Raw genomic sequence first — 23,692 nt, forward strand, 5'->3', positions numbered from 1 at the left:
TTATTCCTGACCAAAGATTCATAGGGTAGTAAAACAGGATGTGTTGATCTGAATTGTGATATATATCCTCTTTGCCTCTTACTTCCGTCTCCTTACCCCCCCCCCCAAAAAAAAACCCCACCCCCCCAAAAAAAACCCACAGCAAAACTCAGAGCAGCTTACCTCAAAGACATTTAATTTAACTTTTCCAGTGTCTGTAGATCTAGGTAACTAGAGGCTTGAGGTGGAGCAGTGGTTTGATTCATATAACTTCCCCCCCCCCCACCTCAAGTAAAAATGAGTGATGAGGACAATCTGAAACTGCCATTTGGTTGACTGAAAAAGTTCAAAATGTAAAAGCCCTTGCACTCACTTCTCCTTCCCTCACACACCCTCCACCCCTTGCTTGAGTTGGTTAAATGTGATTAGACCATTTTACATAGGCCCATATATAATTCTTTCAACGGGAGTGGACCATACCATTTGAAAAAAAAGTTTTAATTAACTGTGGGACGAATACTGATGACTCGATCCCAATTAACAGGATGAACCGAGAACTTACAAGCGAAAACTCATTGCATTGTGAAGGCATGAGCAGCTTACAAACGGTGCTGGGATTTACCTTAACTTGACCTATTGAGATATCAGCCTGGCTTGTTGGCATAGCAATAATGGACGCGCTCATTGGATGTAAACGTACTTTATCTTCATTAGTATCGTTCGTTAATTAAGTTCGTTACATGGTACCAGATGAGTTGAGTGGGTACCACAAGAGAGTACAAATCACCCAGTAAGTTCTCTGGTGTAAATTTGATTCCACGATTGGTTCTTATGTAGCTAAAGGACGAGGGTAGGCATAGCGTTTATAATACTTTTGAGTAGGCTAGCTAGCCTGTGACTGCTTCGTGCATAGCCTAGGCCGCAGACTACAGTAGCTTACGAGTAAATTTGTAACTGTTATTGTTCGCCTATGACAACCGTACGTACGTTCTCGCAAAGAAGTGTCACAGGCCGTGTTTAATCGATTAAATTCCTTAGTGAATTTAGAGTTAATGTTGAATGATTAATCAATCGTGCTTGTCATTTACAAAGAATGGTAATCTGTTGATGTTATTGATATTTCAATTGAGTTGACTGTGATTTTCTTTTGGCTTTTGTGAAGTGGGAAGTTGGAATAGCAAAGTGCAAGTTACAAAATCGTAAATTTGACCACTGCTGCGAAAGCCTTAGAAGCAGACACCAAAGTTAGTGCAGCAAAGTTTTGTTGGCCCAAAGCGACCATGTTAGACAATCACTTTTGCCCAGGCATGATTTTCAACTTCTCAAAAAGTGAATAAAAAAAATTGATGGAAATTTGTAACTCCAATGCTAATTGAATTTTTTTAAGGATTCGGATGGCGGTAGTAAGGGCCAAAGGTAGTGACGATTTCAATGTTCATATTACTTGTTATGTGATGGTGCTATGTAACTACTCTTTTAGTTATGTAATTTACATCAAAATGAACTATATTTATATTGTTTCTCGATAGTGGGTCCTCATTAATGGATATAGTTTGAGGTCTCATCAACTATGGCTGAAGACGATGACAGTCTATTTGATGGAAACAATAAACTAGAAAGTAGGTTGACACTTAAGGATTTGGAAACAGTAAAGTCTTTCTTCTTGGTAAGTTTCGTACAACATTCTCATAAAGTCATCTGGCTACTTTACCAACAATAAAACCAGATTGTTGTGTTTCTGTTAGTACACTTTTATTCCTTGCTTGTTTCAGTTAATTGTTTGCGAGAGCTGCTACATATTCAGTTAATAAATTTGTGTGCATATAGGTTTAACCATCTTGCACCCTGCAGAGTATACAACAGCTACCACTACCAGCAAGGATGCGTATATATGTCATTAGTAGTGTTAGCTAGTTTGCAATTGTTTGGTAAACTTTATCATTCTTCAGCAATACAATTGCATAAGTGAAAAGCATAGTACAAATGACCCAGTGAGAAGTTGACAAACCATTTTGCTCAGAGGAGTCACTTAGGAGTGTGGTAATTACTTTTGCTTTAAACAATGCTGACTAATTGTTTAACATCTGGTCATTAGTTCTGTCATAACCCTAACCACATGAAACAAGTACTACATATGAACTTTTATATACACCAGCTGATGATGTCATCATCAGTTTCTTCTCGAAGGTCATCAATGTTGACCCCATGAATTGCTAAAGTGGCTAATTCCATAGGTTTTGGCTGTTTTATGTTATATTCAAAGAAACTGAAAATTGAATATATCTCATTGAGGTTAAATGCTTTGAAGGTGTCAGCAAAGTGCTTGCTTGAGAAAATTCTGAAATTTGTGACCATTATTTGACTGCAGTGCATATTTTCTTGTTTATTTCAAAGTGTTAACTTGGGACAGTTTGTTGATCTTCAAGGTCCTTCAACTTGCACAACAAATGTTCGATGCAGTTAAGTGTTGTTTCCTGTAGAAAAGCTCATCAAAAGTCAAAAGAAATCTTGCATTTTTCACAAATCTTGAGTTTTGTATCAAAGATCGCTCTAGTTTAGAAATATGGTGAACATGGTTACAGTCTTCTGTTTGGAAAAAGTAATCACTAAAAGATTTTTCATGCTTTTTTAATTTTTTTTTATCAGACACATGGAGAGGGAAGTGATGACAATTTTTCTTTAACCAAAGAAGAATTTTGCAATTTGCTCGGTAAAGAACTGAACAGAGGATCGCCTGAAGAGGTTTGTACTGCCTTCTTCATTCATTTACATTGCTGCCGTGTGTGCACTGCTCAACAATAGTTAATGATAAATAAAGTTGTGATATGTACGTAGCATTTTGCTTCCTAAATATGCAGTGCTATTAGTTTGAATCTGGTCATTTATACAAGCCTAAGCATGAAGATTAAAAGTGATAAATATAATTTAAGGAAGTTGAATACAATTTTGAAGCTCTAGAGCAATCCATGCATGGCTTTAGCTCAGTTTTGGACCTTCACAACTTGACAGACCATTGCAGATGAGACAACAGTAGATTGCTTTCCTGGATGATATCAGATCTGTCAGGGGGTGACTCTTAGAGACATGATTACATATTGATTCATATCCTGTAGTTTTCCTGTAACTATAAAAGACCATCCTTTTATCACATTTAACCATTTCAGTAATGTCAAGTACAATAATAATTAAGGATACACTAAAGATAATAATTAATACGACACTGTTTTCTTAATAGTACTCAGACTTATTCGACAAGATCGATGTTGGAAAGGAAGGGACCATCGATTGGGTAAGAAGCACAGTCTTCTTTACTTATATTTTTTGTTTTTAGTAGCAGCAAAGCAAGTTTAATTTAATCAAATGTTGCAACCTTTAAATGATGGATTGTGTATCTCTGTGTATGTGCATATTTGCATGTTACCCCATGATGTATATAAACAAGATAAACTAGGCACAAAACCTTGAACAGATCTCTTACTTGGCATCTGCATAGCCATGTTAAGTGCAATATGTGTCTTGTTCTTTATATAACTAGTCAAAGATAATGTTAATTAAGGGAAGCAGCAGTTGATGTTACACACTAATGAGACAGCTAACATATACCTTATTGTCGACATGCAAATCGTGGGCGTTGTAATTTAGTGTCTTTTTTTTGGGACAAAAATGGTTTAGTTAAAGACTACCAGCAATAAATGGGGCTGGATATCATACTTGTTAGGACACAGGAATTTGCTAACTTGAAACCCATTTCTTTGTCAATGATGGCATTGCTGTTTCAAGAGAAATGAAGACACAAAGAGTACAACGGTTCATATCTTAAAAGTCGATTGTGCGTTAAGTTTGTTCCAGATGATTTTGCATATTATTTCAATCAAAAACTTTGATATTATACATTTTATATATTTTCAATCAAAACCTTTGAGTTGGCATGCTGGGGTTTTCGTTTCATTGCAAGTAAATATGTGCAACTCTACATTACTTATATCAAATTATCTTTTGGTATGGTTGGGTGTGTTGGGTATTAATAGAGAATATGTGTAACGGTTTCCCTGTAATATCAACTGTGCTTCGATCATTCTTTATTCATTCTGTGCGTGTGCTTTTGTGTGTGTATCAAAGTTTTCTATTTTTACCATACTACTTTCTGTAATTGAGGTAATGCACATCTAATGATCTATTATGTAAAAAAACTTACAATTTTCTACTCTGTGTGATTTCACAGGACAAGTTTGCTTCTCATCTGTTACTGGAGTATGTGGAGAAAGATGACAGAGTTAAATCTATGCAGGTGGGTTTCCATCCTCTTCCACTTCCCACCCCTTCTAAAGAACAAACACATTTATTACCACCCAGTAGGTTTCTTTCTGTTCTGTTTGTCAATACAAATTGTTTCACAGAACAATTGTACCAGCTGACCAGCTCACTGCATAATCACACAGATGACATGTGTGAGAAGCATGTCTAATATGAATAGAAACATTCTTTAACAGTGTGCTGTAGAAGCACTGCAATTTCCAATTCCATCCAGCCAGCCTTTTCCCCCATGTTCGTACCTTCAATTATTGTGGACATTTGGATGCATTCAACAACCCAATCTTCATTGCTGTTTAATACTGGATGTTTGAGAGGTTCACTTGAAGACTTATTCTGGTCATATTTAAGTTCTTTTCTGTCCAATCCGTATGCCTACTGCTGTGAAAGGTCAACCCACACATCCATTCATCACTTCAAGCAAAGTTTTTAAGTTTCCAAATTACTATTGCTCGTTGATAGTGGAATTAAATGTAAAAACCAAAAACTTGGTGTTACTAAACATATCCTGGTACAAGTTCTGATATGCCCCCCTCCCCTTCCCTGTAGCTTGTCCATTGGTGTCCTATTACACAGATTGGTAATGGCAAAAGGACATTCCTATCCCTCGTCCTGTGGCTTGTCATTGAATTGTACAAAGTTTAGAACTTTTTCAAGAGCAGTAGTGTTGTAATTGTGTATCGAATTGTGTAGAATCTTCTGCAATTTTGAAAAGCTTTACGATTCTTTTTCATATCCTTTGTTAACAGGTTCCACAGTGGAACGAGATTAAGTTGCTCCCAAGGTTTGTTGCATTTTATTATGTCGTCCATTTGCAAAGTGGTTATGTTCTCTTTTTTATTTTGAATAAAATTACATTGTTATAGAAAAACTAGATTTCTATTATTTTACTGTTTAGTAATGAATTCAGTTTGTAATGTGGGCTGTTGTGGACAGTTTGTAACAGGTACAGAGTTTGTCACAGGAAACAAATTTCCTGCAAAAGTAATGCTCTAGTGATATTATTGTCCTGGAAACTTGTACTTAATAAAACAATGAGAAAGACTTTATAATCATTATTTTGCCGTGACGGGCTGAGTTAACATGGAACTATTTTGGAGTCAGCCATTTTGGGTCACATATGGTCTTATACATAAATACATATAATTTTCTTTTCAAGTTTTCCCATCTTCTTTTTTATTTTCATAGTCCACACAAAGATATCATTCAGAAGATAGCATATTTAGCAAATACCAATCGTTACATAATGGTCAGCAAGGAAGGCAGTATTTCTAACTGGGGCGCACACCTCGACATGCAGAAAATCAGCAAGGTAAACAATTGAAGCTTTGGGTCGGTTAAAGGAGAGGGAACTACAGGTCTCTCAGGAAAATAGTGAAAATTAATATTAAAAAGCCTTAGCTGAAGACATGAACAATACCACTTACCCCCTCACTTCTTCCACCCCACCTACCCCTCCCTCTCCCATGAATTTCCTTGATTAACATTTAGGCATTTCTACACGTCTCCTTATAAAGCTTGACGTTTGATAAACAAGTAATTCGATCAGTTCTCAGTATATTGTTCGATCGAACCAACGATCTCAGGTTTGTTGCCTATATTTAGCCAAATATTTCTGAACTCAAAAAGCTTTTCTTGTACACATTGTGGTAAAAAATATTTATGAATTTCATTTTAAGGTTTTAAATTACAGTTTTCAATTCTCCCACAGATAACTAATGACTCTGTAAAGCCAAGAGATGTTTGGGTCACAACATTTTGCATTCTCCAGAATGTGAATAAAATTGCTCTCTCATTCACAAGCAAAGAAATCTGTAAGTCGTTTTGCTTATTAATTCCATTTTCCATTAAGTACTTCATTTCCATTGTATTAGATCTGTGGCACAATTGTAGTGTTTTGTCAAGATAGCAATCATACTAAAGTCGTTGATGGAAGTAATCTTTATATATTTAATGTTCTTGCAATTATTGCCCAGAATAGATGTTGCTTTGAAACTTAGAATTATTCAGAGGCAATAAAATTCCATCTCATACGGTTATACATCATTTAGATTCGCAAAGTTGATTAGCCAATTCTCTTTAACATTTCACAGCATTGTAAGAACAGATTTATGCCAGCAGTTGTTTCTCAAATAATATGTTCCCAAATGACTTCCACAGCCCACAACTCTATGATGCTTGAATTGATAAACATAACCCTAGTACAGCTTCAAGGGTAAAGGTTAACAAATGCTTCAGGAGCCAACTATTACTCAAAGGTATATAGACTTACAAAGTCGTGAAGGACAAAGTTCCACTGTTGCATTAAGGGGTTAGACCCATAAGCTTGCTGCAAAGAGATATATGTATATATATGTATGTATGTATACCCTCAACTGTTGTGTCGTGGCACTTGTACCTGTTTTTCATGGTTTCAAAAAAAACTCATAATCAGCATTTTCATTTCAAATCAAAAAGCAGAAATATGTACAAGAATGATGTATCCACTGTCTGGCTTCTCACTAAAGAATGTGATTGTTTTTATGCAAACTTTGATAAACATTTTTTTCTTTTCTCTTGTCTTTTCAGTGATCTATGATCTTAGTACAAAGATGGAATTAAACTGTCAGTATAAAGTCTTTGGATTAAACAACACCCCTCTCACAATGGAGTATTGGTATGATGTTTCTGTACAGTTTGAGTTTTCTCTATAGCTGTCATGATGAACACATTCATGTACTGTACCCATTATACTACATAACATAACATTAAATTCATGTACTGTGCCACCCAATACTGACAACTTTAATACAGAACTTTTTGTTGCTTTAAGATTGTTAACCTTCACGCTAGTGTGGGCCATCAAGGAAATGACTGCCTTCAAGCTTAAACATTGATCTTGATTAAAAATGTTTATCTATTAAAAATATTTATTTATATATTTATTTATTAAAAATATTTATGATCTGTGGAAAATCAAATAAACAAACAAACAAACAAACAAACATGCAAACAAATTAATTTGGTTCCCTTTACTTTGTTCTGCAAAGACAAGCAAGAGCTTGCTTGAAGCTTTTGCCTCTGAAAAGATCCTGCTAGGATCAAACCCGTACGAGCTACAAATGATTTCTACAAGTCGTTTGTTGACTTCTCTATCCTTTTGATTCTTCTATATATTTGACATACAGTTGAACCAAATCTTAGTGAGCTACAAGGTGTCTCTAATTCTCTGGTTTGGTCCTTGTGATTATTTCGTTCTTTTGATATTTTACATTATTGATCCTTAGTTTGTGTTTGTTTGCTTTTCAGTGCGATGCTAAATGATAACTCTTTTCATTTCTGACATTTCTAACCAGCTTTGTAGGTTTTCCTTTCTTTCTTTTTTAAGAATAACTCATTAATAGAAGCGTGAATATTGACACAACCATATATTTTACAGGGTTAGCTGCAGCCCTGTGTAAGGGAATCTTCAATGCACTACTTAACTCATTATTCTTTCTGTTTCCCATCACAAAAGGAATGACCCTAACAACTCTAACGAAGCAATTCTTGTGGTAGGCGACACCGGAGGGAACGTGAATGCTTTCTTGTTTACGTCAGTTCATATAGCTCTGTTTGATCGACCTCAGCAACCCACTGGGGATGCTCAAGGTACAGTATTTATCCTTTAAACCTTATTTAACCTATTAAAACTAGTAGTATGTATTAACCCTTTAGAGGACACAAACATTGCTTGGTGACCGTTAGACAGTGTTAACAATTCTTCTTTGTCAAATGCACTTTAATTATATTTAATAACCTCAGTTTACTCTACTTTGCAAAAGTTGTGAAATCTGTTTTTTGTGTAGAGCAATTATTTCAGTGACATGATAAAGTCGAGGAATGTCGTCAAAATAGGTACGTCTGCATCAAACTGCTTGTTTCAGAACCTAATTTCTGTCAAGTGCCAATTTACGACATCATTAAGTTTTGATTTGTGTTCCACATTCTGACTTACTTCAGCATTCCATTCCTCATAAATGTTTGATCAGAGGGACTGCTTTTTTCCTTAATATTAAATGGATTCAAGAATAGTATCATATGAACACACAATACTAAGTGCCATCATGATCATCTCATTCAGATTCACTACACATCTTTCTTCTGTTTCTAATTTGTTGATGTGCGTGCTTTTTAATCATCATTGTTTGAAGTATTACATGAAATTGCAAGTATGTTCTCTGTATGTTTGAAACTACTTATCACAGAAGATATCCGTTGCAATTGTTTTTGTTAGAAAAGTACTCACAGTCCCTGTATCCAATTAGCTAGGCTGTCACTATGTAACAATGTTCTATCTTTCCTAACAGAGCAAATAGTTCAGGTGAATTACAAACATCTCTTGAAGGACAAATTGAAGTACTGTCGTCTTATAAGACATAACGGACACCAGGAATGGACACGGTTAGGTAAGTGTTCTATGATATCATTTAATAAATGGACATGAGAAATAATGGACAGAGCAAGGTTCATGAAATCATATAAGTGGACATCAGAGATGGACATGACAAGATTCGTCATGTCAGAAATGTGGGGACACTGGGAACGGATAGGATGAGACTGAACAGATCAGAGATAGTGGACATCGGTAATATTGTAAAGAATTAATTACTCGAGAATAATTACAGGAGAGTAATTGAAGATAAAAATAAGTTTGTAACATTTTCCACATAGTGATAATACAGTAACTCCAAGTCAATGACTGGAATGGAAACAGCAAAGTCACTTGTAGTGACTGGACTCAACCATAAAACAGTGGCTTGCCCAACGTAGGGGGGGGGGGGGCTAGTCCCCCTCCATAGTCAGTTAGCCAGGTTAATTCTTCAAAATTTTAATGCATTAGCACACCTTGCCTTTAGACCTAATTATAGACTCAGAATGCACCATTTTACCTCTAAACTTTGAGTTTTATCCCTACTACATGGGAGCCACATTGGACAAACCCACAGCCACACCCTCCCCCCTTTGTTCATAAATCTTTTGATTCGCATACACTCTATCCATCAACAACATTACATTCAAACCCTACCTAACTCTGTGGGGAATTTGCAATATGCCCCCCCTCCCCCACCTCCCACCCAACTCTTGAAATCCTGTGCATATCACTGGCCTTACAAACTCTGGACATCAGGAATAGTACACGATTGATCTGTTGAAAAATATTGGACCTTAGTAGTGGAAAGACCAAGATTAACTGAGACATTGACTGCATGCAGGACTGAAATATGGACAGGAAAAGGTTAGACCCCTCATATACTGAGATAAAAGGACATTAAGAAAAGATCACTTTAGAAAAGTTTCTTCAAACTAATTGATCACTTTGTAAATGTGAATTGTAGATAAGCAGAAATATTGAATCTATATAGGATGGATTTACTTTGAATATTTAGCTGTATTTCTGATATGAAATGTTGTACATACATATTTTTTGGTCTCCATCCAACTCTTGCAGTAAAATTTGCCCAACATCTGGACTGTTTCATATCCTGCTGTACTGCTAGTCAGAATTCACTAGTCTTAGGATGGATAGAGAAGTCCAAGCAGAAGATGAAGACGTAAGTATCACTTGACACTGTATTTTAGCAACGGTTAAATCTCTCTCGAGGGTGAAGATGTAAAAATTATGTGAAAATACATTCAGTATGAAAAATAAGCAGATCTTACTGGAAGATGACGATGTAAATATCACATGACACCATTTGTAGACATGGATTACATCTTACACATGGGTGAACATGTAGGTATCACATTAACAAGACACACAGTAATATTAACATATTTCTTGACAAGGGTACTTTAATACTTAACAATTGTTCCCCTGTGTCCAATTTTCAGAAAAGCTGAGTAAACTTGTGAGTTTTAATTGTTTTGACAAAATAGTCCCAACCCCAACCATTCCACTACCTCCACCGTAATTTGTCCCTAACTTTATCATTCCTTTAATTATTTGCTTTATATCTTTGTTTTCAGGAGTTCTTTTCACATCTCACAAGGTGTCAATTCATTCGATTATCACGAGGTTCTGAATTTAATTGGTGAGTTTTTCTTTATCAATAATTGGTATCATGGAATTATTATGAAATATCTTCATATTTGTAATTAATCTTCAGATTTTGGTAATTACATATCAATCCCTGACTTACCTGCCTCCTCACAACATCAGCACGCTTGCCTTGCCATATCCATGTTGATCTGGAAAATCCTTTTAGCACTTACCTGCCACTTCTGGTCTGCAATTTCTACCATCCAAAGTGTCTTTTATTCTAAGAGAATGTCAAGTGTGTGTTATATGACATGGACATTTAATACCTTATTTCATTTTCCATAAAGGTTTGCCATTTCTGTTCTGTTATCATTTCAGTGAGAGCTAGTGTACTGTTACTCTGTGACTTTCCTTCGTTGGTCTCCTCAAAAATTTGGTTCTTAATGAAACAATGATTTTTTCCATAAAGTGCAAAAATATTGGCACTCATCTTTGTTGACAACATTTTAGCAGTAATATATAGATAACAAAAGTTGGACATCACATCAGCTTTCAGAAATTCCACAGAACTCTTGAAGAAACAAGAGAGTTTCATATAGCACATTCCTCATCCACTGCAACATTGGTCATTGATAGAAACAGCTGCTGGACTCGTGCTACAGTGTCTTCTTTACTATATCAAAATCAAGGTTAGGTCTTTAAGGCCTAACATGATAACATGATAAAGAATCATAACTGCTTAAAGACTACAATATCTCTTTATTACCCCCTCAGCTACTGCTGGTGTTAATAATCATGTTTGCCTGTGGAATCCATATGTTGTCTCTAAGCCAGTCGGGGTAAGATAACATTTATGTCATTCACATTGTCATGGTCGTTACGACAAACGGCAGATTTGGGAAACAAATACTGCAATAGACAATTCTACTGATCGACAAGTCCACAAACATTGCCAAACTTTAGAATCAAGATTGCTGAATGGATTGTCCTTTATTATTCCTAGTTTAGGCACAAAGTGAATTTATTTTCTTTCAGTTTCCTTACCGTTTTTGCATTTTCAAATTGTCAAAACTGTAATCAAAATTGTGTTTTCTTAGACTGCACTTAAAGGGATACATTTATTAAAAATACACTTTGAGTAGTGTGTTAGACTTCAACTCTGATGGTCTGCAAACATGTTTGTGTAAGGATTGGTAATATCATTGTGAAGGATAGGGGCAAGGGTGAGGATTGGGGGGGGCATGACAGCTCACTACAAGGGCTCGATGTGCCATCAATGCATTTATTTCTCAATAAGCTTTTTTGAGATGCAGAGATGCCAACCAGTACGATTTTATCGTATTTAGTACTATAAAACAAGTGAAATACGATAATACGATATTGCCTCTTGAAAATACGATATTTCATCTTTCCCCCCCCAAAAAAAAAAGGAAGCGGAATCGCATAGAAACATGTACAAGTAACCTCCCCCCCCCAAACCCCAACAAACACGTTGAACAAAGAGCCTACATGGGCGGGAAATACGCGGAAACGGCAGTTTTACAATTTTCTCATTAAATGTTAATGAAAAAGCAAACATTTTACTTGCCTGTTCATACCAGTAAAACATTTTTCTGACATTTTACTGGCCCGGGGCCAACAATGGTAGTGTCGAGTTTTTGTGAAAATCTGATTTTTCTCTCTAAAATCTGATTTTTTAGTATATTCAGTCTGTTTTTTTGTGTTAAGAGGTTGGCATCTCTGGAGATGCCTTTACTGCCTGTCACCCAAAATAATAATAACCATATGAATTTTCAGTCGTTTGGTCAGACTTAGGATGAGTTTGTCAATGATTTGCCTCTGTTTCTTTGAACTGTTCAGTTACTAAGAGGTCACATGGCTCCCATCTTACACGTACAATTCAACTTCTCAAGAGGACAACTCATCAGCTTCTCGAAAGACAAGGTCCTACGGATGTGGGATGTACAACTCCAAGTCTGTCTGCAGAGGATTGCTGGCATGTTTCCAAAAGGACATGACTGTAAGTGATAGGGAGGCGGGGAGGGGGCGGAGAGGAGGGCTGGGTAATGTGAGGGTTGTGGAGGGGGCAGTATCGTCAAGAAACAGCATGTACCATTATACTATAAAGGCTTTACGATGGTTTTGCAAGTATTGACCGAAAGCAGTATTCCCTCGGAATAGTTTCCTGTGATGTTGCCGGATAAGCTGTTTTGAGTATTTTTGTAAAATAATTCTGACCTAGCTGTAGTGTTTAAACAATGCTATCTGTTATGTCTATCTTCTTGTGTCACATGTATATTAAACACCTCTAGCACACAATCAATCAGTCCTGTCTCTCACCTCCTCTCATTGGTAAGATAACAGTTAGTCATTTTAAGGGTCAGAGGTTATCACCACAGAGAGTTGTTTGTTTCTGTGGTCACTCAAGATCCTGGTAGCAGAAGAGAGGAGAAGGCTATAATATTATAGACGGTATAATCTTGTGTGGTGTATTAATTGTCCATCATCCTTGGAACATTATACTTCCCTCAGTATTAAGATGAAATTTTTCCTTTTTCATGCTAGTAACTTCATCGATGTTCTTTCATGAGGAGAAGAATCGTCTATTTGTTTCATTTAACAATCAACTCACTATGATGGAGATGAAGCCAGAGGTCAAGGGTCGTATTCTGAGCCATGAGAGGCCTGTGACATGTGTTTTGTACAACTCAGCCTTTGACCAGGTAATGCCTCAGATTAATAGCCTTACTTGTTACACAAAATTGTAGTTTGTAGTTTGAGAATAGTTCTATGCCCTCTCAGGGTAGATGTATGCATATGCTGATTGCTGATATTTCTTGCATGATCAAGCCTAAACAAATTTCTGCAAATCGTCAGTAATTTCTGAGTTTTGATGCTTATCCAACAATTTGTGACTACCTGTGTTGTCAACATGTATAATTACAGTTGTGTGCAAAGAATCACGAACGACTATTTAAAACAAGCTGGATGTGAACGTTTACTAAGATCAACTTATATAGCTTTTATATTGGTGGAGAGGTAGTAACTTTCCAGTAGACAGCAAGCTCTTGGCTTACAGTGTAGGATAATAGTCTGGAAAAGGTTCTGTTTCCTGTTTTATACAACTTTAGAAATGTTACATGTTAAAGACCTGTACTAAAAGTTTATTACAGACAAAGCACAGCACAATTATCTTTGTTTTTCCTTTGTAGGTGATAAGCTCCTGTCAGGGTTCAACTGTAAATATCTGGCTGTTAGCCACAGGTCAAAAGGTCAAACAGTTTCTTAATTGCCATGGCAACCATGAAATCACCACAATGAGCCTTGATCACACGGGAACCAGACTTTTGACAGCAAGTACTGATGGTCTTGTAAAAGTACGTACTATGCAATTGTCGTATGAACTTGCAAATTTTTTGTTTTCATTTCTTCCAAAAGTATTGCTTTCACTACCAGTTGAATATTAGATTATGTTTGCACAGTGTACCACCACAACAGCCGGTTGGGACAATTTCCTAATGCTAATACCTCTCTAAACTGTACTGCAATATCATGCTCTCAAAGCACTGGTATTGACAGCACAAATAGTTCCTAACCTTGATCAGATAGAAACATGATACTCATACTTCTACTGAAGCAGGACATAACACTACAGTATAGAAAAAATTGTCCAACTGGGTGACCACCAGGTTGTGGGCTCTGATGCTGATATTGGTTAAGGAGATGATATGTTTTATTGTGTGTATACCTGTATATATATATATCTATATAATACTATCTGAAATTCAGCAGACTTCCAAAGTGGGAGAGTCATTCCTTCCCTTTGCATATCCCATTCTTCGTCTTCGTCTTCGATACGGTGACACATCCGCAAAAAGGGACAATAACTCACCACACACACGTCAAGAGAATAACTAGTTAAATCTGACCCGAGTACTGATTTAAGTGACAGGATTCACAGAACCACTGGAACTACTAATGAGGTCTGAAGGCAGACTATTCCAATCCCTAATTGTATTTGGAAAAAAAAAAAAAAAAAAAAAAAAAAAAAAAATTCACTATTAAACATAATTAAAATGGCTTTGATTGGTCCTTAAGTATGCTTGTGTTATTTCTTTGCTAACATGCAGAGGAAGTAATCAGCTCTATGTATATTAGCTTCAAGTCAGCCTAGTCAACCCGTCTCACGTCAATTTATACATATTTAGAAAACTTCTTTGTATTTCATCTATAGATTTGGGACTTTAATGGACATTGCCATCATATTCTCAATGCTGGCCGTGGACAGGCCGTAGAAATATCCCACATACTCCTTTTGAAGCGTTCTCTTATTGTGCTTGGATGGGACAGGTTAGTTGGTTGAAAAATTGTGGAAAATGTTATCTTTTGCAGAATAATTTTCTTTCCATCACCTGTTTTAATAGAGAAAAGGGTGTAGAAAAATTAACCTGCTTTAAATTGTGAAGTATTTAATACGCATTATTGCAAACATGACATTGAAACAAATAAAGAAAAATTGAGAGTGGTAAGTTTTGTCCCTTTAGGCAGTAGTAATGAATATTTCAGATATGATAGACTGTTATATCTATAACCTAAAGCAGTTCCTAATATGAAATATTTTCAGAAAATGAATAAATTCGATCAGGTCAAACAGGAGGTTCTTAAGTCTTACGTATTCACGTATAACCAGCTATGAAATTTTTCTGTGATCAATAAAAATGTTTGTTTAAGGATCAACTATGCAGCTGCAGTGTAAGACCGCAGTACTAATTTGCATAATGTAATGGTTCCTATGAGTTGTACCCAAGGGCAGGCTGTGGCATTAATAAGTTCTGTTCTATTCATCGATGCCACCAAGAATGCTGGGGTCTTAGAAACAAGTGGTACATTTGATGTTTCGGACAAACCTAACCCCTTTTGCAATCAAGATGAAAGTGGTACCTCAGCATGCCCCCCACCCCCCATCATTAGGCACTTCTAACCCAGCAGTTCTATGCAGGCGGTCCCTCCAATCCTGGCTGTACCTAAACTTCATTACAGAAAAGAGACATAGTTTTAATTTTTAATATGCAGGTATATCACTGTGTTCAGAAATCAGCAGATCGGCCCATTTTTCGTTGATCCTTCTGAATGGAAAGGTGGACAGGTATGTTTTGGGGGTTTTATTACATCTTTAATTCTCTAATAACAGGGTCAAGCTTTGACTCAATAAATCTTACCAAGTTACTTGTTTCATTATAGTTTCATTTGAAACCAGCTGTTTTCAATTAATAACTGAAATAACATGATACATATTCCACTTGCCTCTAGTTTCACTCTCGACTAGTGCAGTATTTAGTCAAAATGCGATCATGTAATATTTCTTAATCTGTAATATGCCTGAAGGTGAATCAGTATATTCTTCCTTATAAGGCTAGAGATACCATTTTAAAAACCCAGTAACAAATGGTAACAATTTTGGCACCTTTTATACTGCCATCCACTGCATAGCTTCCTGAGTGAATCTGTTGACTGCATCCTCTTGACGTTAGCAATAATGCTTAATAGTCAGCACCTCCAGAAACCTTATCTTGGAAACTCTAGCCAACATCAGCTAACATTGAGAGGGGGGGGGGAGAGAGAGTTATACTTTCTATGTGTTGCCTGTTTAATTTTATCTTGACTCACTTTAGCAATCTGTGAATATGGTTAAAAGTAATAACTCATCAGATGCTGTTGTTGTCTGCCACAGGAGCACCGGGACGATATACTCTGCGCTGCTTTCATTGGACCTCACACCCTGGCCACGGGTAGCTACGACGGAGAGATCGTTATCTGGAATACAGGATCTGAGATCGCCTCTCGACATCTGAGGCATCGGGTCAACAGGAAACTCAAAGCAAAATCAGTGAGTCTCAAGAACATTTGTCATTCGTATTTAAATGATACCTATTAAGTTAATAATATTGTCTTTTTATCAAAACATGGTCACATTTTGGAGTAGTTATTTGTGTTTTCTTTTGCTTCTTCTTTATGACATACTGATATTGACTCAAAGCTTATGTATGGTATTAAAACATTTCTGTTTCATTATTGAAATTACATAACCATTTTTTCACCTGACTATTTCTCTCTATAAGTAATTCGTCAATATTTTTGACAGATGCTATATAAAGTATCACCCAAGCTGGTTGCAGTTTTGTTACGAAATAGTTTTACCAAGAATAGCAAGCACTGCCTGAATCTTATATTCAAAAGTAGGTTAAGCTAAACTGCAAAGCTAGCAAATTTAGAGCTAATTGCCAGATTTCAGACGGCAGTAATGACAGTACTTTAAAAAAAAAAAATCCATCGACCTATTAATGGTGATTTCATCCTGAGCAATATCCAAAACTTCATCTAACCATTGTAGGAAATATTTTCTTATTTTTTTCTTAAATTTCATAATAAATTTGTACAGTTCCAGGATGCAACGGTTGATCCAAGCACCGACAGTCAAAGGGCAGCTGCTGAGACAGAAGATGATGACCTCATACCAGCTGAGAACGAAAGTGATGACAGCCAGGTGAGTACTGTAATGTTAACCCTATCAGTTAAATTGTACAGTGATTTATGACAATACTTTCATACTAAAATTGCCAATGAATTTATTAAGTATCTTTGACGGTTTGACTTTGTTCTTTGCTCTTGCTTCAATAACTGATGACATTTCAAAATAACCCTCTTCTGTTCCTCCCCCCCCCCTCCCCAGGTTGAAACCTTTTTGACCAGGCTTATCTTCCTCGAGAACAGAAGGTCTGTCGCGGGAGCTAACCTGATATCTTGCGGAAGTAACGGTTGGGTCCGATTCTGGAACAGTAACACCAACCAACTGATCGGAGAATTTCAAGCACATGAGCATGGTAAGTGATTATAAGGGACTGATGGTGTATCTTAAGAAAGATAATATTTTCTTGCTCAATGCCCCAAAATTTAAAGCAGCATTGTGCGTTTTGTCGCAGTTTTCTACTTTTTGGACAAGTCCATCAAGATTTTTACATATATCAATCACAAAACAGCAAACTAAGATATTAGCCAAGTTTTTTCCCTGCCAAAAGCGTTTGGCTGAGTAATTAAGGACATTTGCAGATAATGAGAAAAGTGTCCTCCGACAAATTACACATTTAATATTAATCGCATACAGTTCCCCCAACCCACTAGTTTGAATTCAACCAATCAGAGATGCAGGTTTAGTTATGAGCCGTTGCTAAAAATAGATTCAAAACGTTGAGTTGGTAACTGGACTCTAACAGCCCCCTGGTACAACTGCCATAGACAATCTACACAAGTCGAGCATGGTGTTGTATTACGTATTGGCCAATGACGTTCGTAGCTTTTAAATATTCATATTATGGGCGAGGTTTATTTGGATCCCAACGGAAAATATCTTCGAGAAAAACACAGTTGAAAGTTGTAAATTTTTCGACTTTTATGCCACCATTTGAAGTAAGATTTGAATAGATAAGCTAATTATGTATGTCGTTATCGCATCGTGGAATCAGTGAGGTTGAGAAAAATCATAGAAAAGGACGCAAAATTCTGCTTTAAAATCCTCTTGTACTTTAGATCGTGAGTTATTCAAACTGTTTTTCTTAGTGACCGCAATTGTCCCATTCATAATCCAGGTGACTCTCCAGAGGATGTGTGTCCTGTCATTTAGTCGGATAAGTTGCAAAATCGTGTGTTATATTTTGCAACCTTTCGAGGATTTGATGGTCAACATGTTTTTCACTTTTTACCCCACAAAACATTGGCAAATTCCTACTTTTTTTGGCAACCCTTCAAGAATTTGAGATAATGTATGCTTTGATAAGTGAATTTTTACAATACTTTTTATATTTTTTGTTTTTGTTTAGTTGTCAAGTAAAGGATTGAAATTTACAGAGATTTGAGCCGGCTTCCTTTTCCTATTTATTTTTTTGTTCCGATGTTTGATTAATCAAGCTCTGTAACATTTCTTTCTGGTATCTTCAGTTTCCTTCATAGTGATGGCAGCTGATCCAGCAGGTCAGTTTCTGGTCACCGGTGATAGCGATGGCTTCATGAGAGTCTGGAATATTCAAGATTACTGTTTGGAGGAAACTGTTCAACCTTCTCCACCTGGTATAATGATTTATTTTGTTAAGAACACTCACTTAGCCATCTCTTAGTCAATCAGGCCTTACCTCAAGTTTAGTATTGCTCTCATACCAGAGGTAAATTTGTATTGAAAAAGATAGGATAATGATTTTCACTATGTGTTCAGTTAAACAGATATGTACTAAAGAAAATGTATTAAAGAAAGGTTCCGTAATTTATGCAAACTGATTATGGTCCACATCTGGAAATCTAGCGAGTGACTTAATTATTCAACTGTCTTCTCTTAAGATACTTGTATTTTCTTCCCTTCCAGCCCTGGTGTCGTCATGGCAACCGCATCTCGACTCAATCAGTCATCTCCACATCTGTACCAAACACCAACGTGTCCTTATACTCTCAGCTTCCAATGATTTAAGTCTCCAAGTATGGGATGTCTATGGTAACATGATTGGAACATTTGGGCAGGTAAGGTATGAATCCTGGCAATGGAATGACAAACCATCCTGGCAAATTTGGTAGTGTACATATTACCTGTGACCAGCATTGATAAATTTATTTTAATACAGGACTTGTATAAGGTGGGATCATTGTTAGAAAACTGTTTACAAATATGCTTGTGTACCAGAATAACGGAAGTTTCCCGTTTTTGCTCTGTCCTGCAAATACATCAAGCTCCATTAATGCTATGCATATTCATTATTATTCATCAATATTCATTTGTACCGATCTCTCACTTCAATCTGTGCACTTAAAACATATCAATATCCTTTGTTTTACAAAAAGGAAAGCAAAAAAGAAAAGGACAGAGAGTGTTGAAGAAAGAATTAATTCTCTTCTTCTTTGATTTTAGGAAAACCACTGGTGTATCGACTCCTACAGTCCACCTGCATCTGGTTCCAAACAAACACAAATGAAGGTTAGTTTTATTTTAGTCGATTGTTACCTGTAGGTACTGGTTCATATTAAGTTTATGTTTCCCTACCCCCCCCTCCCTCCCTACTTATATTGGGCAGTGATTCTGGAACTATGCAGTATTAGCAAAAGAAGTAAAGCTCAGGGGAGGAGGAAGGGGGGGGGGAGAGATTGTGAGGTGATATGTTGGTATCTTTGACCCTAGGAACTCATTTTTGGAGTGTATTACATCTACATTTAACCTATTCAATTATGTGCCTAAATTTGTTACATTTGTGGACATCTTACTGGAACCATTCTACCTATTTAGTTATAGCATTGTGTGCAGTACAGGATGGTCTACACAAGACGCTGAATGTTGTGGCTGTAAATGGTACATCAAATATAATTTATGTATACCTTAACACTCTGAACACAGATTAATAATTCCTTGCCTACAAGATGAATGTTTTGTTACTTGTCTATCTGGTGTGAATGTTGTCAGTGGTATGAATCTCCTCTGAGATAATCTCTCTCTGGATGCAGACTCCACAATGAATAAATCTCATAACTCACACAACATTGTGTTAATGAGTTTGTTATAATTATGTGGTAGCTGTGTGTGTAGGTCACCACTATCATTTTGTGTCTAAATATTGTATGTGTTTTGTTTCTACACATATTGTATGTGTTTTGTGTCTACATGTTGTATGTGTTTTGTGTCTACATATTGTATGTGTTTTGTGTCTACATATTGTATGTGGTTTGTTTCTACATATCGTATGTACGAACTAATCCCATGTGTTCCATATTTTTCACCTCTGAACGTCCAGAGAACTAATACATATATATTATATATATATATATTAAACCTTATTTTATGGAAGGATGAAGATGCAACTGAGAAGAGTCCAAGGCAAACAGAACAGATGAACTCAGACGAAGAAGCTCATCGGTACAAAGAATCCAGCATAGATAATGGTGACCTCTTGGAGAGAGTCAACAGCTGGAATTCAACTCGTTTAGGTGAGAAAAGTAGACAGTGGAATCGAACATAGCGATCTGCTGATGTAGGAGAGATTGTCCCGCCTCCACCATCCATTCTTAAAACCAATGGTTGTAAGTGGGAGATGCCTCCCACTTCGCATCCTCCACTTCAACATGCAACATAAAAATGTGCAGCACAGAATTTACAGTTGTTGGTGTGAGGGTGTCCCAACTAGTTATCCATCTTATGACCGTCCGTGTTTGAAAAATTAAAGTATCTTCTACATCACCTTGACTTTGAAACAGTTGGTGTTACTAAACAGTGGTTCCCTTCCTTGCCATCCAACTTTTAATAAGCATGGGTGTGAGAAACACTGCTGCAGTCCCCTGCACCTCCTAATTTTACAGCCATGAGTTTAAGAGAGAGTGATCCTCCTCACCACCTAACCTTAACCAACCATTAATTTAATGTAAGAGACAGTCATGTTTCCTGCACCACCCAACAAACCACTATTGTTTAAGAGACAGTGGTGTCCCGCATCACCCCCATCACCTATCAATGTTTGATCTACATATGTTTGTTAGATCCCCGGTCGCCCCCAAGTTAACTAGTCACTGTCCGATTCAGAGCAAAAGTTCAAGTTTATATTAGGATCAGTGGAAATTAATCTGTTCACTGTGTACAAGCAGAGTTGGCTGCATTCATAGTAGTGATTTTGATCAATAAAACTATTTGAGTTTCATCTGGCTATCTGGTGCTGCTGCCTATCCCTCAAATTAAAAAGATTTTCACTCCACTATCCAAATCTGTCAGTTTCACTCCCAGTAATCCTTTCACAATCCCTTCTTCTGCCATCATTTTCTCACCTCCTCTGGTCCCCCTGATCCCCTATCTCCAACCACCCCCCTCCCCCCTTTTATTTTGTCAGGACAGCAGCTTTTCAGTTCTGGTCAGTGGTCACCCATCGTGCTGACTGTTAATAAATTATTTTCTCAGGAAAGAGCTACCAGGAAACTAGGCAGCAGAAGAGAGAGAGAAGACGGCCCGGTGGTAGGATGGACCTACCCTTCTGCTCTGGCGATAGAATGGGCCAGCCTCCAGTTGGACCCTATGGAGTAAGTACCCATAAAGTACTCACTACCACAGAGCTATATTAATTTCTTTTCAGATGTCTTGCAAAAAAACCTACATTTTACTTTGTGATATAACAAACAAGTACAAAAACTTGTATGCCCTCTTCAGTTATCGTGCTTAATAAGTGTTATTATAAGCTCGGCGTAAATGTTTCAACTGGCCGACTTTACTTCACTTTGCCTCCTACCAAGTTTGCACATAGCTTTACCGATGACTTCCATAAGCTTATCAAAGCACACATTTTACATACTTCGTTCATTGTCACAATCTGTGCAAAGGTTTATACACGCAGGACTTCCCTTTGTTCACATGATTAATTAGTAATACATTCATGTATGGAATAATTGCCCAGAACATAAAGTTACCAATGCCTTCCAGAAGCTTGTAAAAGCACACATTTTACATATCTCGTTCACTGTCACAATCTGTGCAAAGGTGTTTACACGCAGGAGTTTCCATTTTTTCACATTAATAATTAGTAATACATTCATGTATGAGATTGCCCAGAACAGTTTTGCATTTTTAAACTACATTTATTCTGAAATCTGGACCATGTAGAAAATTGGAAAACAATGTTAGAAAGAAAATGCACTGCTTTCTTGGGCCATAAACAGTAAAAAAAAAAACAGCACTAGTAATATATATAGGTTTTAGGCAGAAGGAAAACAAGAAAACCCATTGTGTGGTCTTTTTTCTGTTCAGTCCAGTATCGACAAGTGGAACTTTTCATTATGGACACAGGTAAGTTATTATTGTTTCGGTATCATAACTTGGTTTTTTTCCTCTTCTGTTCAAATCGGTTCTTTAACGATCTATCTTCTGTCTTTACTCTTTTAATAATCTTGTTGTCTTTGATTTATAATTAACAAACCTGTGAATGAAAAGCAAGTTGCATCGTCAGTGTCTGAACAGTTACATTTATTGAATTTTTATTTGATCAGTTTTAATGATTATTTGTGTGTAATTCACTGTTTCTTCACATGTTTCTTCTTTATAACTAATCCATGTTTAGTTACAAAATGAGCTAAAAAATTTCTCATCTTCTACCTTTTAATGAGTTACTAACGTCATCCTTAACATAAATTTCTCTCACTGAAACACAGCAAACTTATTCAGCTTGATAACGGAATTGGTGTCCCACACGCATGGAGTGAACTGTTTCTATGTACCTCTGTCGTAATTGCATTTTGGGGGGGGGGGGGGAGGGGACTGTTTTCAAAGTAATGTGGGTTGCTGGAATTGAAAGAAAAGATATTAATTTGATGGGATATTAGAGGTTGTCCTCTCTCAAAACTATATTTTGCAGTTGACGATATTTCCTGATGACTATATGCTTCGTTTCTTGATATACTTGATCGTTAGTTACGTTATCTTTGATTAGCAAGAGTAGAATGTTCGCTTTGTTTCCATCAGTCCTGCTGTACACATCATCTTATCCTTGGACAGCTTAACCATTGCGAGAAATGGTCTGTTTTAAGTATGATTTATGTGTCATTGTAGTTTAAATTTAAATATTGTTATATTTCTAGTATAAAATGGCTGCATCGATCATATTACAATTAGGATCGTAAATGATGACAAATGATTTATGGCTGACTTAAAATACCTGAATTTTTCTTTAAATGATAGAAAAAACGGGAAAGAAAGCTAAAACTGAATACTTGCAAGTTGCTTGAATTAAAAAAATTGCTCTGGATGCAAACACAGTTTTAAAACATTGTAAATTTTTGGGAAAATAGCTTTGTGAGATTCTTGAGTTTAGTTCCTTCTGAAGTGAATCACCTCACCCACTTCTAACGGACACAAAAAGATTTAATAAGTTTTACATGTGACAATTGAATCATGAAAGTACAACAGCTTCATTACAGGAAAGGTGTACTTTCTTACCTGTACTGGTGATTAAGTAAAGTCAAATGTAGAAATAGGATTTTTTTTTCATTTCACTCTTGAAACATAATACATTTCTCAACTGTATCATGGAACAGATTATCTGCAGTGGTCAGGTCAGCTGAAAAGATAATTGGCGTTGATCTCCCTTCCCTGGAGTCGCTCTACATAGACAGGTCTCTTCGTAGAACGCAGCTCATTTTGAGCGATTCTGATCACCCTGCCAATGCATATTTCAATTTCTTGCCACCGCACCGCAGACTCTGTACCTTTAGAGGGAACAGGTGTTTTACCGTCAGTTTCTTTCCATCTGCCGTCAAACTTTATAATAACCTGTAAATTATTATTTGCACATATTTTTCTATTTTTCAATTTCTATTCTAAGGAGCTTGAGGAATGTTTTA

General features: G+C 36.6%; 1 protein-coding gene across 6 annotated transcripts in view; it reads left to right on the plus strand.

The window, feature by feature from the left end:
* Positions 1 to 596: 596 nt before the first annotated feature.
* The window catches only part of LOC139967018 (cilia- and flagella-associated protein 337-like), a 31,911-nt gene continuing 8,815 nt past the window's right edge, over positions 597 to 23,692 (plus strand). For 2 of the 6 annotated variants that reach the window (XM_071970618.1, XM_071970617.1), the window contains exons 1-28: positions 597 to 769; positions 1,509 to 1,645; positions 2,626 to 2,721; positions 3,215 to 3,268; positions 4,202 to 4,267; positions 5,040 to 5,074; positions 5,479 to 5,602; positions 6,002 to 6,104; positions 6,859 to 6,946; positions 7,787 to 7,920; positions 8,619 to 8,717; positions 9,761 to 9,863; positions 10,279 to 10,343; positions 11,066 to 11,130; positions 12,152 to 12,311; positions 12,857 to 13,014; positions 13,504 to 13,668; positions 14,526 to 14,641; positions 15,365 to 15,437; positions 16,023 to 16,178; positions 16,731 to 16,835; positions 17,022 to 17,172; positions 18,284 to 18,412; positions 18,702 to 18,853; positions 19,239 to 19,304; positions 20,167 to 20,305; positions 21,264 to 21,382; positions 22,104 to 22,142. In XM_071970618.1, the coding sequence (XP_071826719.1) occupies positions 1,550 to 1,645; positions 2,626 to 2,721; positions 3,215 to 3,268; positions 4,202 to 4,267; positions 5,040 to 5,074; positions 5,479 to 5,602; positions 6,002 to 6,104; positions 6,859 to 6,946; positions 7,787 to 7,920; positions 8,619 to 8,717; positions 9,761 to 9,863; positions 10,279 to 10,343; positions 11,066 to 11,130; positions 12,152 to 12,311; positions 12,857 to 13,014; positions 13,504 to 13,668; positions 14,526 to 14,641; positions 15,365 to 15,437; positions 16,023 to 16,178; positions 16,731 to 16,835; positions 17,022 to 17,172; positions 18,284 to 18,412; positions 18,702 to 18,853; positions 19,239 to 19,304; positions 20,167 to 20,305; positions 21,264 to 21,382; positions 22,104 to 22,142 (2,856 nt within the window). In that variant the 5' untranslated portion in view covers positions 597 to 769; positions 1,509 to 1,549. Of the gene's footprint in view, positions 770 to 810; positions 830 to 957; positions 1,076 to 1,508; positions 1,646 to 2,625; positions 2,722 to 3,214; positions 3,269 to 4,201; positions 4,268 to 5,039; positions 5,075 to 5,478; positions 5,603 to 6,001; positions 6,105 to 6,858; positions 6,947 to 7,786; positions 7,921 to 8,618; positions 8,718 to 9,760; positions 9,864 to 10,278; positions 10,344 to 11,065; positions 11,131 to 12,151; positions 12,312 to 12,856; positions 13,015 to 13,503; positions 13,669 to 14,525; positions 14,642 to 15,364; positions 15,438 to 16,022; positions 16,179 to 16,730; positions 16,836 to 17,021; positions 17,173 to 18,283; positions 18,413 to 18,701; positions 18,854 to 19,238; positions 19,305 to 20,166; positions 20,306 to 21,263; positions 21,383 to 22,103; positions 22,143 to 23,692 lie in introns of those variants that run through there. The other 4 variants (XM_071970614.1, XM_071970615.1, XM_071970616.1 and 1 more) reach the window with 4 other exon arrangements.

Source organism: Apostichopus japonicus, chromosome 4, assembly GCF_037975245.1.
Source record: "Apostichopus japonicus isolate 1M-3 chromosome 4, ASM3797524v1, whole genome shotgun sequence".
In the NCBI taxonomy this organism is placed as follows: Eukaryota; Metazoa; Echinodermata; class Holothuroidea; order Aspidochirotida; family Stichopodidae; genus Apostichopus; species Apostichopus japonicus.